At 40.6% G+C, this 19,358-nt stretch overlaps 1 protein-coding gene across 1 annotated transcript; it reads left to right on the forward strand.

The window, feature by feature from the left end:
* The first annotated feature begins 437 nt into the window (after positions 1–437).
* Positions 438–18,667, forward strand: LOC139464796 (uncharacterized). Its single transcript, XM_071246304.1, has 10 exons — positions 438–473; positions 3,887–4,002; positions 5,001–5,127; positions 5,289–5,429; positions 6,396–8,277; positions 8,836–8,991; positions 14,344–14,835; positions 15,908–16,119; positions 17,546–17,633; positions 18,237–18,667. The coding sequence occupies exons 1-10, from the start codon at positions 438–440 to the stop codon at positions 18,665–18,667; spliced, it is 3,681 nt and encodes a 1,226-aa protein (XP_071102405.1).
* Positions 18,668–19,358: the final 691 nt, after the last annotated feature.

Here is a 19,358-nt window from a genome sequence, read left to right on the forward strand (position 1 = left end):
GTTATTTTACAAAAACATATTCTGTGACAGTCAATATATTTTTAAACTTTCAGATTTATGGATTTGTAAAGACCATATATTTATGAATATTACTATTAACAATGATAACTTAAGGAAGATTTGATATGTATGTAGACAATTCTCATATCTTTCTATGCTTAAAATCTGACATACTTTCCAACCATATCGACGTCATTGTCATTGTTTGTATATTTCAATAACTTCTTTGCGTTTTCAAAACTTTTTAATTTTAAAATTATATTTAAGATTTAAGAAAATAACATTTTGCTTTGTGCTTGCAGGTGTAGGACATGGTGGACTGTGTCCGGTCAAATTAGCCAGTGGTCGTACGTTTTGTTTCAAGGAGTTCTGGAATATCCACTTCAATCGCTGTACACGGACTCACAGGGGAAGGGATACGTTGGTCGTAGGTGGACATGTCGCAATCAGCAACCATGCAGTCGGTTGCGAAGGTAAGACCACTTCGGAATGTTTGGAATATACATAGCCTGGTATCGATTGACAGATTAAAATGATTCTATTGTAGATTCTTTTTAGTGTTCGATATCATCAACTATAATTGATGAATACTGTACCCTGTCTGTCTGTCTGTCTGTCTGTCTGTCTAGTAGAAGCCGTCACAAGCCCCCCCCCCCCCCCCACCCCACCCCCCCCTCTCTCTCTCCACACATGCATACCTTTGTACGATTTGTGCCATATCTCATCATACACCATGTGCTGTTACATCTATTTACCATTCATTAAGTTTTTATCTTATATGGATTAGTAATTCTAGATACAAGGTATTTATAATATTATGGGATAAAGAATATGACTATAAGATGACAATGGCGTGAAGAAGAGTGCTTGTTTCTTTTTACTGATGTGTATAACGAAGAAGACAATGATGATACGTCAATAAGACATATATTACCGTAATATATCTAACTCATGTTCCCAAATGGCTCTTTGGTTAATAACATTTTTCAATCCATTGAACTCAAAGCTTTTCCGAAAGATAATCGCCGAGAATCAACACGTTATCAAGAATCACTATTAAATAGTCATAACACAAGGTGTTCGCCAAACAACTTACAACCGGTTTCAACGTTTTTTATTCTGACTTTTTAACGTTCAAACAAACCTAAAAAAGCAAGTACACATGTACTGAAACATATACATGTGTAGTCACCGATACAAGTCCGACCAGGCGTATGAATATGTTACAGAGAGCGTCACACGGAAGTAAGAAAGTAGTGCGACACTGAAGCACGACATAGCACCGGTGAGACACAGGTGTAAACAGAAGTCGGAGGGGAGTGATAGTTTTACAGGTGTCTATCCAGTAATCTCCTTGTCGCCTTTGTGATAACAAGAAAAACAAATACTTAAAACTCGCTGAGACTGCCAAGTCTGATGAACACAAACATCAAGTCAGATTCGGAGTTTCATAACGACAGCACGAAAACCATGTTCCCCATGAATGAGTGAAGGTTTTTAACAGTTATCCATGATAGGTTACGTGACTTATATCAATGTTTGTTTGTTTGTTGTTAAACGCCGCACTCTGTAAATAATCGAGTCTGGACCTGATAGTCCAGGGATTAACATCATGAGCATCAATCAACGCAATTGGGATACTATGACGACATGCATTAACCAATTCAGCGAGCCTGACCACCTGATCCCGTTAGTCGCCTCTATTGAAAATCACAGTCGCCTTTCCTTATAACAATGAATACGACAAACGTCTTCAATATCTAATCGCTTTCTAAACTGCCGGGCAAAAGAAAACATACACCTGAAAATTGGATTTGACAAAAATATTACAAACGTTATCAAAACTGTGATACCTGTGTTAAATACATCACCATCGAAAAAACATTTCTTGTTTGTTTTACTCTTAACCATCATCAAATATTTGTGTATACTTTCTTTTACCTGTCAGTTTATGTGATTTATTATATTCATGTAAAAGTATATGAAGATTCACTACGGTAGAAAGAAACCCCGTTAATATGGATAGCCACACAAATCAAATGCTATTGTGACGTCATCATTACATGACGTCACAATCAAATGCCAATGTCTCTGCCAGTGAAGCTGCAGCTGTGCTATTTTCACTCAAGACACTGGTTATTAAAGTCTGCGAATAGAAAAAGCTTTTAGGTAGCAAATAGACACGTTGAAAAAAGTAAAACAACCCCCGCAAGGCTCAGATATTTGAATTTGTTATCAACTCGTCTTAATGTTTATATTTGATCTCGGATGTTACTTGGATAAGATATATTATAAGTATACATATATTATAAATATATTTTAAGTAGACGTTAACAGTAATCGTACCTAAGCCAGGTGTCCGAGCTAATGGGGTTCAGACAAACGGTATTTCAATCGAGCTTGTCCTTTTTGCGAAGATTTCAAAGAGCGTTACACGGCTCTTGCTCAAGAAGTTGTTTTATCAAGGTTACAACATTCACGGCGTCAAGCTTTCAACAACAAACATAGGGTATACAGGGGGAGGACATTTCCAAATTTGACGATGTCCGATGCAATTCTCGTTTTTGACCTGTGCCATATGTTCCCTTGCTTTTCTAGGTAAACAATTGACTTGCCTTTGCATGTATTTGTGACGGGTGCTACTGATGAGGAAGGATACGCTCAATGTTTTGGCGACCACCTTGTATCATCACTATTTGGTAGTGATTCATAAACATATGCTCATGATACAGTCAGAATCGTACATTCGGGTCTGGTATTAGAAGAGATTTCGTGGAGATCTTGAAATGGTTTTGTCAATTTTAATTCACTGCATATTTGAATCAAACAGAGTTGCCTTTTGAGGAACTAGTTTTTGGGGCATTCGTGTTTTTACTCCAATGGGTCCAGTAAATTGGATAAATGAGTGGACATTTTTAAAGATAATTCTACTTCAAATACTGTTTCAGGTGACGTCTGATTGTATCTGTTCGTGTGTTGTTCAAAGTGTATCACACGTCGCACACACTTACAACGGACATAACTTTATCTCTGATTAACAATAAGCGAGACGTAGTGCCCTTGCCATGCAATATTCACTGCTAAAGGGTTAATATATGTGTGATGTCATCGATCATGTCTAAATAAAGAGACAAAACCCTTTCCTTAGCCAATAGAAATCTCTGCATAAAGCAGAGTCGATTGTACATTTCCGACTGTATCATGAGCATGTGTTTAAGAATCCCTACCAAAAAGTAATGATACCAGGTGTTCGCGAAAAGGTGAGCGTATCCATCTCCACCGGTGGCACCTGCCACAAACACATGCAAAGGCAAATCAATTGTTTACCTGAAAAAACATGGGTCCATATGGTACAAGTCTATAAGGGAATTGAATGAAACATCATTTTTGTCACTGATGCGTCAGATTGGAAATGTTCCCCACATGTCTACCATTATTTTTTTGGAAATCTTTACCGAGGCCTACTGAACAGGAGTCGTATGATGCTCTTTGAAGTCTTGGAAGAAAGAAATACGAATGTGTCAGTTGAGAAGGATAATTACGCGGAGTGTTGTTATACTATTGCGCTTTTAAATTTTTTCCATGCGTATTTGAACTCGATCAAGTCAAGGTTGATTAGGTAGTGTTGATTTATTTTATTATGTGCATAATTGTCTTTATTGAAATATATCAAAGGTTAAACAAGTGTTGAATTTTAGGGTACAATCATCTTAATAGTTAATTTTAAATCTCCTCCGGATTAATACATACCGGATAAACATGTCTTGGATGCGGAGTAATGATGATGTAGATATACGAAGACGTTCTAACAAGCATGTCCAATAGGGAGGTTTCCAGATTAAAGGGGTTCGGATTATGTGGTTTCACTGCCTCCTACTGTATTCAGGTCGTGTTCCCGAGTTTACTCTTTGTCATCATGTGGGTGCTGATGACGATGGAGAAGGTGACACTGGTATGGACGCTCAGGATACTCCGACACGCTGACGTGTCCTTTGAAGCGGGGTAAGTATTAGGCTTGTAAGTGAGTGACTGACTTGAGATTAAGGCTCCTTTATACAGTACTTCCGATATACCAGGGCGTGTGCTTTATCTGGTATCAGCACCACGATTGGGGATCCTCGGTGCTTGGAGGAAGGATTGATTTGATTGTTTGATGTTTAACGCCGCACTCAGCAATATTCCAGCTGTATGACGGCGGTCTGTAAATAATCGAGTCTGGACCAGACAACTCAGTGATTGATAACATGAGCATCGATCCACACAGTTGGGATCGATGACATGCATCAACCAAGTCAGCGAGCCTGAACACCCGATCCCGTTTGTCGCCTCTTACGACAAGCAGAGTCGTCTTTTACGGCAAGCATGGGTTGCTGAAGACCTGTTCTATCCCGGATCTCTGGAGGAAGGACGTCATTGGAGAGAAATGCGACTCTTTTCATTGAATTAAATCTGAAGAATTAGTGTGTTCTTCCTTTGGGAGTACATACACCTTTCATAACTGAGTTCAAAGCCATTTTGAACATTATTGAATCGGTTTTATCCCTGCGTGTCAGCTTCTAGAGATACTATAGTCCATGATTTTCTTGCCTATTCATTATTACCATGTTTGAAACTGGGCTATTTTCGGTATAATTATATTTTTATGTATTAAATAATTAACTGCAAAAATTATCCAAATCAAACAAGGTGGTTCCAGAATGACTTCAAACAAATTTGCTACAGGTAGGACTGCCAATTATTAAGAGCCTAGTTACATGGGGGAGAGTGACGCATGTCGCATACGTATACACACACACACACACACACACACACACACACACGCACGAACGCACGAATGCCCGCACGGATATGGTGCTGATTTTTATATTCTCGTTATTTGTATATCATGATTATATATTATATTATAAACAAATAATAAAAGAATTATATTCAAGTCGACCCCAGGATTCCCCGACTGATATTCTGTTTTAATCAATGTCATGTGTGCTTTACTTTGTCAGGTATTTCACTGTGGGCCTTCTCATTCTGTTCCCGTACGTGTTCTCCATGTTCGAGATGCTGTGGAACATCTCTTTCCTCACTGTGGCAAAAGAAACGCAGTTACCTCCCTTGAAGAATCTCGTTTTGGTGAGTACATAAACGAAAGGATACTTTTTCAGATTTCAAATCTTACAAGACTTTATTTTGATATATATAAGTATATTTTTCATATCTCTTTCATCTGACGTTCACCTTTTTCAATTTCTTTTTGACGAGATTATTTATAGCAAATTCAAATTTGTTTACAGGGTATAACGGCTTGCATCGTGGAAAGCGCATGCGTAGTTGTGTTTACCACCGTTGTTGCTACTGTGCTTCCGGTGTTCATCATACTTCCGGCGATGAGTGGCGTCTTCTCAATCTCAATCATCATGAATGACATCAAGAAGGTACTTTATTCCTGTATCTGATAGCAGCCTTATTAAAGTCTAGAACATTTCCTACGTACATGTATACACAATACATATACTACTCAAAAGAAGTAAAGGGCCACCCGATTCTTTCATATCACTTTAGTTAATCCGTCAGAAGTTAATATAAAAGAAACGGGTGGTGCTTCACTCCCTCCGAATAGTATCAAATGCAAGTGATTCCATGGTATTTGGTTGCCTAACCAAGCAATTTTTAGGCCACGCCCACGAGTGGGTGTACCGTTTCCTGGTTGGCTGATAATTGCGTGGGCGGGGCCTGGGTTGCATCATTGCGCTGCACGAGGTCACCGTCACATTGTCGCATCGTTGTCTACAATTTTGTGCGTTAATGATTAAATAAACAGTCTGTGAAGTTATTATTATTGACATACTTCTAATAAATATTATATTTTGGATAACACTTGCTTAGTAAAGTACAGATTCTCGTACTTTGTTAGGATTGAGTTCCCCCGTGATTACACAAAGCAGTTATCTGGACCACCTAGTTGTCGGACTTCCATTTTTCGTGGAAGCCTCGGTGGCTGAGTGGGTTAGATCGCTGACTTTGTGTGCTGTTGATTAGGTGCTTGACTCGGTCAGTGTGGGTTCGAATCCGGACGGGACTCAACCAAAAAAGTACGAGAATCTGAACTGAGAAAGTGTTATCCCACTTTCTAAATGACATTGTGTGTTCATTGACTTACTTATTCATAACAATTGAATTAAATTAGTTTTTGGGTTTATATACCCCCATAATAATCCTTTTTGAAATATTCGCTTAATAATAAATATGCAAAATATCTTGGATGCTGAAAGTGAATGGTAGGATGGATAGTATTGATTATACAGGAACTTTCTTTTGTTCAGTATCCATTATAGTTTGACACATACTTATACTTATGCATTAACGTCTTTCGTTAACAAAAATATTCCCTTTTTATGAAGACTGATGACGAAGGCGGAGAGTCTAAAGGGTCCCGATGCTTCCGGAGGAGAGCTATCGGAGGGATATACACAGTTATCGCCCCTAGCATGGCGGCCGGAGTTCTTTGGTTCTATGGCGTTCTGGGCTGGCTCCAGGCTATCAGCATGGGTGTATCAACTCTTGGACTGGCCATCGTGTGGACATCATCGGTTCAGACTCAGATTCAGACGACAAGCCTTGGGTTCACTCCACACCCTAAGAGGGTTCAACTATTCTATGGGTTTCTAAGGACTATCTTTGTGATCGTGTTCCTAGCACTTGAAGTCTTCCTCAGGACCTCGGACTCCAGCGTGCAGGAGATGCTGACACAGTTCAGAGATAACTTCTCAGGGGTGCTGTCCTATAAGTTGATGCTACCTCTTGGACTAAACATGATGGCGGGGCTCTTTGCCCATGGATTCACGTACCTCTCTGTTGCGTTTTGTCAACCTCTTGCAGGGATGGTCCTTCCATCGCTCCTGTCAACAGTAACGGCCATATTGCTGAGCGTGGGAGTGCTTGCTCCTTATGTATACTTGGCTGAGGAGGTTCAGGATTTCGGCGGGACAACCCCTCTTCTCATCGCAAGTGGAATCCTTGCCATATCCTGGGCAGTTCCGTACATCATCAGGACGTCCGAGTTTGTGAGGAAGCCATCTTCTTTATACATACCCTTTGAGACAATGTTTCTCTCATACGGATGGAGCAGTGTGTTCTTTGACCAGCACCTTCTCTTATCGTACCGTCATGATGGATTTGACAGAGCATTTACCTTGGGCAAGAATGCTGGAAAGACAAGCAGGATCTATGTCTGTACGACAATGTACAGAGAAGCTGATTATGAGACGGAGAGACTGCTCTACAGTCTGAGAGGGCTGAGTTTGTCTGAGAAATTCACTCAATGTTTACTCGAAGCTCACATATTCATGGATAATGGCGTTCGGGGGAGGGAACTTCAAGAGTTTGGTCAACAACTTATTGGTTTATTGGTCCAGAAACTTGGTATGGATATAGAACATGCTAAGACAATAGAGACACCGTATGGGGTACAGCTGAGATGGACCTTCCCTGGGGGAATGCCTGTATTTGTACATTTTAAAGATCCTGGCAAGGTGAAACCAAAAAAGAGATGGAGTCAGTGTATGTACATAAACTACGTCATGAAATACAGAAAGATCATCGGGGAGAAGAACTGTCAGAACATGAAACTCACCAAGTCACCCACAAGAGAAACTTTAGCTTCCAACGATTCTACTTACGATGCTGATCCTGTCAAATCCAACAGCTTCGTTCTGAAAGAGTTCAACAAGACGATGGAGTCATTATACCCCGGACTTGATAGATACACAAAGACAGACAATATGGACAGCGATGACCAAGGTTTTGCCTCAGTCGACGAATCTTCCCCTCCCATAAGCCATAGCAGCTCACAGGCTAGGCTGGACACCGAAAGCACCGACTCTAACTCTGTGGACCTTGACCAGAAAGATGAGCCTCGGAAAGGAGTCTTTAATCTAGGATTTACTGACGATAACGGAAAATCATTTCCTATCAAGGGAGGTCAACCTGGCGTAACTTCCGGTGCAGGATTCATCCCAGAAGGAAGAAAATTGGACGGAGAACGTGACCCCTGGTCAAAGGAAGGAGGTCAAATCAGAGTTAACCTGGACACCGAGTATGATGATGACCACACTTACATCCTTGCTACTGATGCTGACATGGAGTTTAAAGATGATGCGGTCCTGGAGTTACTTCACCTTTGTAACAGTGACAACCGACTAGGGGGCGCTTGTGGACGAACACATCCAGTTGGGAAGCATGTCAGTTCCATTGTATGGCATCAGAAGTTTGAATATGCAAAAGGTAAGGTCGAATCTTTTACTTGGGCTACACATCCCAGATCGTAATCACTACCAGTTTTAACAATATCCCAGCATTATCACGGCGGGGACACCTGAAAGAAATGTGATTCAAACATTGTCCCCATGTGGTGAATCAAACTCGGGTCTTTGGCATGACGGGTGAAATTTAAACCACTAGGCTACCCCGTCGCCCCACATAATACTGTGACTGAGCACGCGTTAAAGCATGGAAGACAATTGAAGCAATTTAAAATTGAAACACAGGTTAATCCAAAACTATGTTTTACTGAGAATCCTTATTCTTCTTCTATGTGAGAGAATTTAAAAACGTGATTTGGACAATAATCTTTTCTTTCCTTTTTTTTCTTTTTCTTTTTTTTCTTTTTTCTTTCTATATTTTTTTAATTATTATTATTTTTTTTTTTTGGAGGGGGGGATATTCAGATACAGATTGGATCATGTGATAACTATTAATATCCAAATACATGTGCATTACTTTCAATTGTTTATAAGAAAACAATACTTTCAATGATTGTACTTCATGTTCTTAAATTGGCAGATTTCTGGATGATCAAGAATGCCCAAAATGTTATCGGCTCGGTGATGTGCGCGCCTGGGTGCTTCAGCCTGTATCGTGCTAGCGCCATCAATGACGTCATGAAGAAATATGCCACACCCACACAGACCCCGTTCACTGTATATGTCAAGGACACAGGTATGGTCTCATGGCTATGTTATATAATAATCTGGTTATTGCTGCCTTAACGTCCTGAATTGTGCATTATTATTATTATTTTGTGGTTGCTCAGTACATAATTGCATGATTATATTGTTAATGAATGATGGAATTTGGAATCGGTTTCATGGTTGTGAGTGAGTGAGTTTGGTTTTACGCCGCTTTTAGCAATATTCCAGCAATATCACGGCGGGGGACACCTGAAATGGGCTTCACACATTGTACCCATGTCGGGATTCGAACCCGGGTCTTCGGCGTGACAAGCGAACGCTTTTACCACTAGGCTACCCGACAGCCCCCATGCTTGTAAAATGAACTAGGTGCATGATGCTATTATTTATGTCAATGGGTACATAGTCATCTGATTAAGAGTTGCACAGTCAACATGATGATTGGTTATTATTAATTGCTTGAAGGGCATTTCTTTGAAGTGACGACAAAGTAGACACAAATTATGGATAAGAACTTGTTTACTGTAATAGAGACGTTTCGTTTTATATCCTTATACCGTTGTCAAGAAACCGTTGTTGCTATTACAGTAAATAATGATTCTGAAGTCGTTATCCATAAATTGTGTCCACTTTAAGATTTTTATTGTTTTGTACTGCTGTGTGGCGTTAGGCAACAAATTGTATGAGTGGCGGGTGCTAAAAGGTGAAAAGCCCCAGTGGCAAAAAACTGAAGGAATATCAAAACTGTGGGAACGCTGAGTCGGGTAGAATCTATGCCAGTTCATCACCGGTTAGACCAACGAGGAAAAAAATGGTAGAACGACGAAATCTATATCTTTCAAAGAGCTCTTCGTCGTTGTACATATCAACAGAATTGAAGCAGTCTCGAAATGTCCGCTGAATTGGTATTTTATTCCTTTCTAGCCCCGCGGCGACGCATGGGGCGAATAGCCTCCGCCATCTTTCTTGCAACAAATTTTGTCTTAAGTCTACTCAGGGGCAGTCTTAGGACTTAAGACCAAATTTTGCCTTAGACTTCAGATAATTTCATAGAATGAGCTTCGTGATCCCCGATTTAAGACACAATTTGGTCTTACGTCTAAATCTTAAGAGTTAAGACTAAATATGGTCTTAAGTTAGTTTCATGATCCCGGGGCCTGGTGTCATCACTGATTTTCACCACCGTTTTGCCTTTTGCCCAATGGTATCTGTTTCGGTAGATAATCGAGACTGGTTATTCTCTGGCATTGACGTTTTATATTTCTGTCATGGTTACACGGTTAACTTGATGCATGATATTTTTATTATTATCATGCTGTATGTTTACATTGTTTTAAATCTGATCATCATTTTCTGTGGTCATTTACTGTTTCCACGTCTATTGTTCGTAAACCACTGAACTTAAAATTGCAAAAATGGAAGTTTTCGTTCTCTTGTCGCATTATCCACTACGACAACATAACTGAAGGGAACGTCTGAAGTGTTAACAGAAAAGTGCAGTATACAATTAAACACTAGTGGTATACATACTGCTCAACTGGATAATTTATCATCCATGGAGGACTTCCCATGGTATTCGATATTGCCATGAAACTGACGCATTTTCAGCTTCCGTTCAAGCTACAATAAACAGAAGTTTATATATTAATTGGTTTCTGAGTGTCACAAAAGGATTAAATACCCCAGTGCTAGTATTAAACAAACAATACATTTTTATTCGATGGAAATGTATTTGATACGACTGTAAGAGTTACATTGTATGTTTTGGATCTTAAGTTTGCAGTGTTTCGGCGACTGTTTTCAGCATCGGGATCATACGTACTGATTTCACCTTCCGACAAATTTACTGATGTGCTTCTTTAGGGATATAAGCTTATGCGGCTAGGCACATCATCAGCTGTCAGATAATTACAAAACTCGAATTGATTTAACCTAATCCTTTGTGTAGGCGACTTGGACGCGTAGGCCCCAGAATGGGTTGATCCCGAACGTCTTAGAGTTCCTTTTTCAAGTAATTTAGTCAGTGAGAGAGTGAATCTTATTTAAAGCCACATCGAAAGTCTTTCTTTAATATAACGTCGTGTCAGCTTGTGTTAGAGGATAGCCGAGGTTGTGTAGGTCTTAGACGTTTATCAGGGGCGGTACTGTAGCCTAGTGATTAAATCGTTCGCTCTTCACGCCGAAGACCCGGGGTCGATTTCCCACGTCTGTACCACGTGTGAAGCCATTTATGGTGTTCCCTCCCGTGATATTAGTCGAATATTGCAAAAAGCGGCTAAAACCATACTCACTCACTCATTAGACGTTTACCAGTAAATGAAATATATTTGGTTCCCTTGGAATGTCCTTCTACGTTAAACTGACGTTCCAATATAAGAGAAATTATATTTAAAGTGGCGTTAAACCAGACTCTCTCGTATAATTTAATGTTGCTGTTCGCAAATCAACAAATGTTTCAGTTCGACATTGATGTTTGTTGAACCAGTTTTCACCCTTTGTAACGCCTAGTTTTTCAGCATAGCGCGAATTCCTGTCTGAGTAAACATATTCGACGCATTTTGCATTGAAAGGGCAAGGCAAGTGAGAACACTGACGGCAATGACCTTTGTTGACCTTTGTTCCAGGGTACGCGGTGCCCGTATGGCACTGGAAACAGTGGTCGTGCACATATGTCAGCATGCATTGTAGGACAAAGCAGGAATGTCAAACAGGATTTCATCCCAGATAAACTGCCAGCCAACAGAAAGAATACTCTTAAAAAATAGATTTCATTTGTTATCTGCATTACATCATTAAGGCTTCATCACTTGTTACCATGACAACATAAAACATGATTAACAGTAACCATGACAACATAAAACATCACTCCAATGACGACATAAATGAAAGTGTAGACTTGGAAATTGGATTTGTTCAAAGAATGGCAAACGTTATTCAGACATTACTAGGCTGAAAACAGTCATTGACTGACCTTACAAACCTTAGGTTTAAAACACAACTATGACACCCGTATCAAATACATCCAACGAATAACCATTTCTTGTTTTGTTCTATTCTAGCCGATATCAGACATAGCTGATACTTTCCTTCCCGCTGCATATGCTCGACCTTCATGAAAATATTTTATCAAGAGATAGCAGTTTTTATTTCACAAAACGATCAAATGTGTATGTTTGAAATCACCTTGTATCGTGAAATGTCTTATTGCTTATCATTCTGTTGAAAAGCGGCATAAAACCAAGCTCACTCAGCCACTATCGTCTTTTATATATATAAAGAATTTATGTATAATAATGTCCACGCCCACTTCAATAACATTATTGTAAGATGTTCACAAGCAATTCAAACATGTTAACTTAACGTCGTCATAAATTGACTGGTGTGTTACGGTTGCCACCGGTGGGGCGGGAAACAATCACCTTTTCTCGAACACCTGGGCCCACTTGCACAAAGCGATCTTAGCGTTAAGACTATTGTAAGACTATGCTAAAGTATGGGAGTTACGATCATCTTAGCCTTAAGATCGCTTTGTGCAAGTGGGCCCTGGTGTCATTAGTACCTGTATTCATCAACACATGCTTATGATATATTCGGAGTCTTACAAGGGATTCTGCATTTAGTATATATTTCTATGAATATGGAAATGGTATTGTAGTTATTTGTAAAAAAAATGGTTGGTCCACTATTACTTCAAGTGTCCCGATAGCAGTTATGTCTCTCAAGCCGTCACACATGGCGTATGATAAATTGTGTATACAAGAAGGAAGTTTAAGTGCAGTATTTCTTGTTTACATGAGCTATTCCGCTTAAAACAAAAGTAAGAAGGTACATTTGTGTATGGGCGTTGAGAGTGTCAGCACAGCCCCCACTGGGCATTCCACGTGGATGTCTAACGTACATCAGTTAATCTTTCACAGAGGTCGCGATGCATCGTAGGCCGGCTCCGAGAGTGTCACGGCCAACTCCACGTTTAAACACCGACGTGCTGATACGTCTTCTACGTCAGGGAGGGGGAGAGAGAACGCAGGGGGTTAGAGAAGAAAGCCCAACCTGCTTTTGAAGTCCACGCTGACCCTAGTGACGGGCAGGTGTTAAGAGACGTGTTGGTATAGGAATTCTGTGGAGGTGTGAAAAATATATTACTGTAGAATGACGAGTGATGGAGGGGGCGATAGAGCTTTGGCTTCAAATATGATACATTGTTGGTCAAATAGTGGACAGTTAAATCTCTATTGTTTTTAGACTTTTGTTATAATGAGTGAGCGAATATGGTTTTAAGCGGATTTTGATAATATTCCAGCAATGTTATGGATGGGATCGCACATGGTTCCTATATTAATAGTAGCTAGTGTATATGGTGGGGTGTTGTATGTATGTACATTAAGGACCAGAGATAATGAGGAGTTGGATAGTTTCTCTAACTGCTAACATAGGAATTATTTGGAGTTACCTTTCCTGTGACTTGAGCTGAGCCTTGTAGCACTGTGACACACTAATCGTAGATTGATTAAACCCATTACACCATAGATACAGTCACAAATGGAGCCATGGTTGTATGGATTGGTGCCATAACGATTGAATAATTGAATGAAAGGATGGTTGAATGATTGCGGTAGAGATACATGAAATAGATGAACAGATAAAATGGTGAGTGAGTGACCTGGGTTTAAAGCCGCTTTTAAAAGTATTCCTGTTATATCACGGCGTGTCAGCTTAATGTGGGAGGAAAGCCCGAAGTGATGCAGGTCTCAGACGTTTACCACTTCTGTGAAACCCATGAGTACGGTATGGTGCTGACAAACCTAGAAACATAATCAGGGCGAACCGGGATTCGAACACACAATCATAGGTTTCTGGCGTGCCCAAGGGACGCAACTCTGCACAGCGAATCACGGCGCCTTAGACGACTGGGCCACCCGTGCCCCCGCACCATTCTATTGAATTCTGTTTGCATTTCTTCTTAAAAGCCTCGATGTATAGCGCTGTTTACTGTTTACTGTCACCCCCACACACACACAAACACAAAACCAGACACACACACACACACACTTCTGTTCCTAAAGACGTTAAAAGAGGTTCTTGTTGTTACCCTGCCTTGCGCTCGCCATTAATGGACTAAAACAAGGACTGGTCGGCTCGGAGTTAGTTTATACTGAGTGGGGTACGTTATTCATGATAAACTGCGTCATGGTATCTCAGTGGGCTAGCAATATAAAATCGGCATTAGTCCGGACGAGTACAAGCAGCCACACACACACACACACACACACACACACACACACACACGCGCACACACGCGCACACACACACGCGCACACACACACACACACACACACACACACGGCACGGTCTTATATAACATTATCTGCTTGTCTTGAAGGCGAGGACAGATGGATGGCCACACTGATGATGATCAACGGATGGCGTCTTCGCTTCTCCGCCTTCGCCGACAACACCACCTACTGCCCCGACACATTCGAGGAATTCTTCAAACAACGACGTCGTTGGATCCTCTCCGACATCGCCAACGCTCTCCTCGTGGTCCAGAACCTTGTACGCCTCGTCCGCAACAACGACTGCTTTACCTTCGTCTACGTCAGCTACCTCGTCAACATGTTCGTCAACAACGTCATCACCCCCGGCACCGCTATTGTCATGATCACTGCTGGTCTGGAGCTGGTGTTCGACGTCCCCTACATATACACGACTGTGCCCATGGCTGTTATTGTATACGCCTATGCAATATTCTGCACCAAGGCCAGCACTCGATGGCAGACCATTGCGACATCGGTGTTGACCTTCTTTATGGGAATAGTGTTCTTTGCGGTTGCAGTGTGGGGGTCGTATAAGATCGTTGCTACAATGGTCAACGGTAGGTCGAACTTGTTAAATGTTGGATATATAAAGTAACACCTCTTTAAGTCGGAGTCCATTGGGCCAACAAAATATGTCCTGTTATTCGAAGTTCGAGACCAACAGAATGTTGAGTTTGGACCAAAGTGACCACGAAGATCTCAAACACAGAATCCAGACTATACAATTATATTTTAAGCGGTATCTCGAGTAAAAGGACTTCGATTTGACGATTATTTTGACAATGGGAATATGGGGCAATTGTGGCGGATTTACATTGTATATTCCTCCTGATGTCCGATGACGTAATTCTCTGTTTTGACTTTACCATATGTTCCCGTGTTTGTTCACTGAACAATTGACTTGCCTTTGCATGTGTTGCGCATACCCTGTTCACTTGTTTATTATACAATCGGAATCGGACAATTGGTTATGAAAAGAGTTTCATCGCTTTTTATATTAATCAACTCATCAACTGCAAATTGTGCTGAATGTAACTATTGATCTGTAAGTCATATAGAGCGTGATCAATCAGATTCAGTTGACACTTCAATTTCAGTTTTTTAAATGCGTTGATGTAATTTTACTTCAGCAATCATTTATCCTAAGAATAAGCTTGACACAATGTTACCAAACCGACAATCCAACTCAGTTTTCGGCCTGGCGAGTGAATGTTGTAACCACTAGTCGATGTCCCCATTCAGTTGATGAAAATCTGAGACGGCGATAGAAACGTCTGTCCGGAGGACGGAAGATCGGGGGTTCGATCCCTGGCTGTATCTACCAAAATGTGTTTAAAGATGGTGCTTGTGTCCCTGCCTGGCGCTCGGCATTAAGGGAATACGACAAGGGCTGCTCGACTCGGAGTGTACCGTGTCTGAGTTGGTTCTTCAGTGGGCGTTATAAAACCGGCATTAGCCTGGACAAGCAGCTGCCAATAATCCTGAACACAGTACATCTTCAATCGAAAGGTTCGACAGCGAATAATGACATGTTTCCAAATCCTTGTCGATACCACCTCGTACTGCTAGATCATGCATTTCGTAGCTATATAAATATATCAAATCTTACGCAGTTCTGTTATGTTTCAGAAATTTTCATCGGTCACTTCCGATTTCAACAACATTACGTCATTCTCATGTTGACCCTGAGTCTGGTATACGCCGCTCTGGCCCATCCCAGGGAAAGCTACCAGATTGTGTACGGCTTCGCCTACCTGTTCATCTTCCCCGCCATGCACGTCCTTCTTCCCATCTACAGCATCGCCAACATCATCGACCAGAGTTGGGGCACCCGAGACTCGGTATGTCAAGCGTAGCAAGTCCTAGATTTACTGATTACATCTCGTCAGGCTCGATGACTTGGTTGGGGCGTTGTTCATTATATCAATCACTGTTTTGTGATTTTGTGTGACTCGAGTATTAAGAGACTGATATAACTGGAATACGGTTTACAATTCATGTACTTTTCACCGCAATTTTACCTTTTACGCCCAATGGATTCTGTTTCGGTGGATAATCGAGACTGTTTATTCTCTGGCGTTGACGTTTTATACGGTTATAACGAACTAAAAGGGACCACTAATTTGAGTTCGTAAAAAAACGTAGTTCGCTATAGGCACATATGCACCCAATATACAACAAATCGACAAGACCCAACAACAGTTCGTACAAGCGGTATAAGCGTGTTCGCTATAAACGTAGTTGACTGTTGTTGAGAATGCAACGTTCTAATTTCACCTCAAATCTATGCAGCGTGAGAAGGTTCATAGTTACGTATACAGTAAACTATGGTTATAACGAACTCAAAGGGACCACTAATTGCAATTCGTTATAACCGTAGTTCGTTTTAAGCATATATACAGCAAATGGACGGGATCAAAAACAGTTCGTTACATCCGGTACAGTTTGTTATAAGTGTGTTCGTTATAAAGTTTTATGCAGCTAATAATAGTTTTATGAGAATAATTAATGTTCACATGTCTGAATGCATTTTGTGAAGAAAATAAATACATGTGTATCAACTTTAGGTTTATTATATTGAATGGGTATATGGAGGATTATTCCACTTCCAAAGTATTGAATTCAACCTTCCGTGCTGGTATAGTGAATGGGTATATGGAGGATTATTCCACTTCCACAGTATTGAATTCAACCTTCCGTGCTGGTATAGTGAATGGGTATATGGAGGATTATTCCACTTCCACAGTATTGAATTCAACCTTCCGTGCTGGTATAGTGAATGGGTATATGGAGGATTATTCCACTTCCACAGTATTGAATTCAACCTTCCGTGCTGGTATAGTGAATGGGTATATGGAGGATTATTCCACTTCCACAGTATTGAATTCAACCTTCCGCGCTGGTATAGTGAATGGGTATATGGAGGATTATTCCACCACAGTATTGAATTCAACCTTCCGTGCTGGTATAGTGAATGGGTATATGGAGGATTATTCCACCACAGTATTGAATTCAACCTTCCGTGCTGGTATAGTGAATGGGTATAGAGAGGATTATTCCACCACAGTATTGAATTCAACCTTCCGTGCTGGTATAGTGAATGGGTATATGGAGGATTATTCCACCAAAGTATTGAATTCAACCTTCCGTGCTGGTATAGTGAATGGGTATATGGAGGATTATTCCACCACAGTATTGAATTCAACCTTCCGTGCTGGTATAGTATTCAGTTTGAATCGTTCTGTAATGGCCTGTTCACTTTTTCAGACGAAGGCTAAAATACCGAAGCTGACTTGTCTGGCGCCCTTGAAGAAGTTCAGAAGGAAGAAGAAAAACAAAGGTGGACGGAACGAGGGTATGTTGTGGCTTTAACGGACCGCCTCCGTGGTCTAGTGGTAGAATGTCCGCCCTGAGAGCGGAAGGTCGTGGGTTCGATCCCCGGCCGCGTCATACCAAAAGATGGTTTAAAGATGGTTCTTGTTACCCTGGCTGGCGCTCGGCATTAAGGGGCTAAAACAAGGACTGGTCGGCTCGGAGTCAGTTTACTGTGTCTGAGTGGGGTATTCATGTTAAACTGCGGTAGGTATCTCAGTTGGCTAGCACTATAAATCGGCATCAGTTCGGACTAGTACAAGCAGCCACACACACGTGTATGCACGTCGCTATATTAGTGCAATAATCTCGGACACGACGTTAAACCTCATTTCACCTCACCTTTCACCCCGTAAGAACGCAATCATAGAAATCAAAACGCAACTTTCGCGAATACCTAGTGCCATCACTGATTTTTTGTGATTCATGCATAAAATATTTATTACTATTTTGCCTTTTTTATATAGAATCAGTTTCTACTGATAATCGAGTCTGGTTAATATCTGGCAATGCGGTTGAACACATTTTTTAATATTCCATTATATTTTCCTATAAAATTCAATCTAATATATATATTTTTTATTAGATGACAATGAACTTTTGAAAGAAACTGTGGCTTCACAAATTACCAATATGACGGACGGAAATGAAGAAGACCGGAACGAAAATGCATTCTGGGAAAACCTGCGCGGTTCTCTTCTCGGAAATGACGTCAACCTTGGACTAGAGAAAGAGGAACTGGCAGAACGCTTGCGGATAATGAGGAACAGAAGCTTGACGGCCGTGTTGGTCATAAACGCTTTATGGCTGGCCCTACTGTCGTTTTTCTATATGGGAGTGTCATCGCCTCTGTCCCGTCTTAACGTCTATGGCGTCATTAGTGGCGCCCTCTATGGTTTCACTTTGACGATACAAGTTATCGGACTTACAGTGTGCAGAGTGAACTATCTACTCCGCAAGCTCGCTAGGTGTTTATACGGTGACGTCCGGCCGATGTGGGTATGTGAGAAGAAGTGAATAGTCGATGGACATAATTCACCTGTCCTTTGTTGTCCATATGTTTAAGAATTTTGTCTGGACATCCTTACTGGTACTGCAAAAATGGACATTGTGTATATGGTCTGTGTAAATGGTCAAACGGTAAATCAAAAATCAAACTGTCTTGGACTTACGGAAGCTAATCCTAGATACAGCCCACAGCTATCTGACCGTGTGTACGTCTGTACGGGACCGTCTTGTCTAACTGTATTGTTAAAGTGTTCTTAGGGGTGTTGTTACAGCTGTCTACATCCAAAAACTTAATGACCTTAAAATGGCAAACGATTCGTGGGTCCAAATGGTCCTAAGGTTCAGCATATTGAAAAAGAACTATGAATAATATACATTGTATTATAAAGATAAGTGTTATTCCATCAATGAGATATTAACCCCAGCCAGGAGGAAATATATGTAATATTGTTTGTTTGTTGTTTAACGCCGCACTCATCAATTAACTATGAGTCTTATATTAACAGTATTTTTTTATTTCAAAAAAGCAAAACAAACAAAAGTCATGAAAACTAAATCTTTGGAGACCCAAATATTTCGACATATTGTTTGAAATACATTCGGTCCAACAAGTTAATCTTCTAATCGGTTAAAGTCATTGTTGATAAATAAAATATACCGAAGTCAGGGATCATGAATATATTTTGGGTTTATATTTATG

The sequence above is a fragment of the Haliotis cracherodii genome, unplaced genomic scaffold (assembly GCF_022045235.1).
Source record: "Haliotis cracherodii isolate W230 unplaced genomic scaffold, xgHalCrac1.p SCAF_17, whole genome shotgun sequence".
In the NCBI taxonomy this organism is placed as follows: domain Eukaryota; kingdom Metazoa; phylum Mollusca; class Gastropoda; order Lepetellida; family Haliotidae; genus Haliotis; species Haliotis cracherodii.

What these genes read in the sequence shown, in the direction of transcription:
- LOC139464796 (XM_071246304.1), top strand. Translation starts at nt 438, where the DNA reads ATGTCGCAATCAGCAACCATGCAGTCGGTTGCGAAG. An exon ending in TCATGAATGACATCAAGAAG is followed by an intron (nt 5,430 to 6,395) that starts GTACTTTATTCC and finishes CTTTTTATGAAG; the next exon opens with ACTGATGACGAAGGCGGAGA. An exon ending in CAAAGGTGGACGGAACGAGG is followed by an intron (nt 17,634 to 18,236) that starts GTATGTTGTGGC and finishes ATTTTTTATTAG; the next exon opens with ATGACAATGAACTTTTGAAA.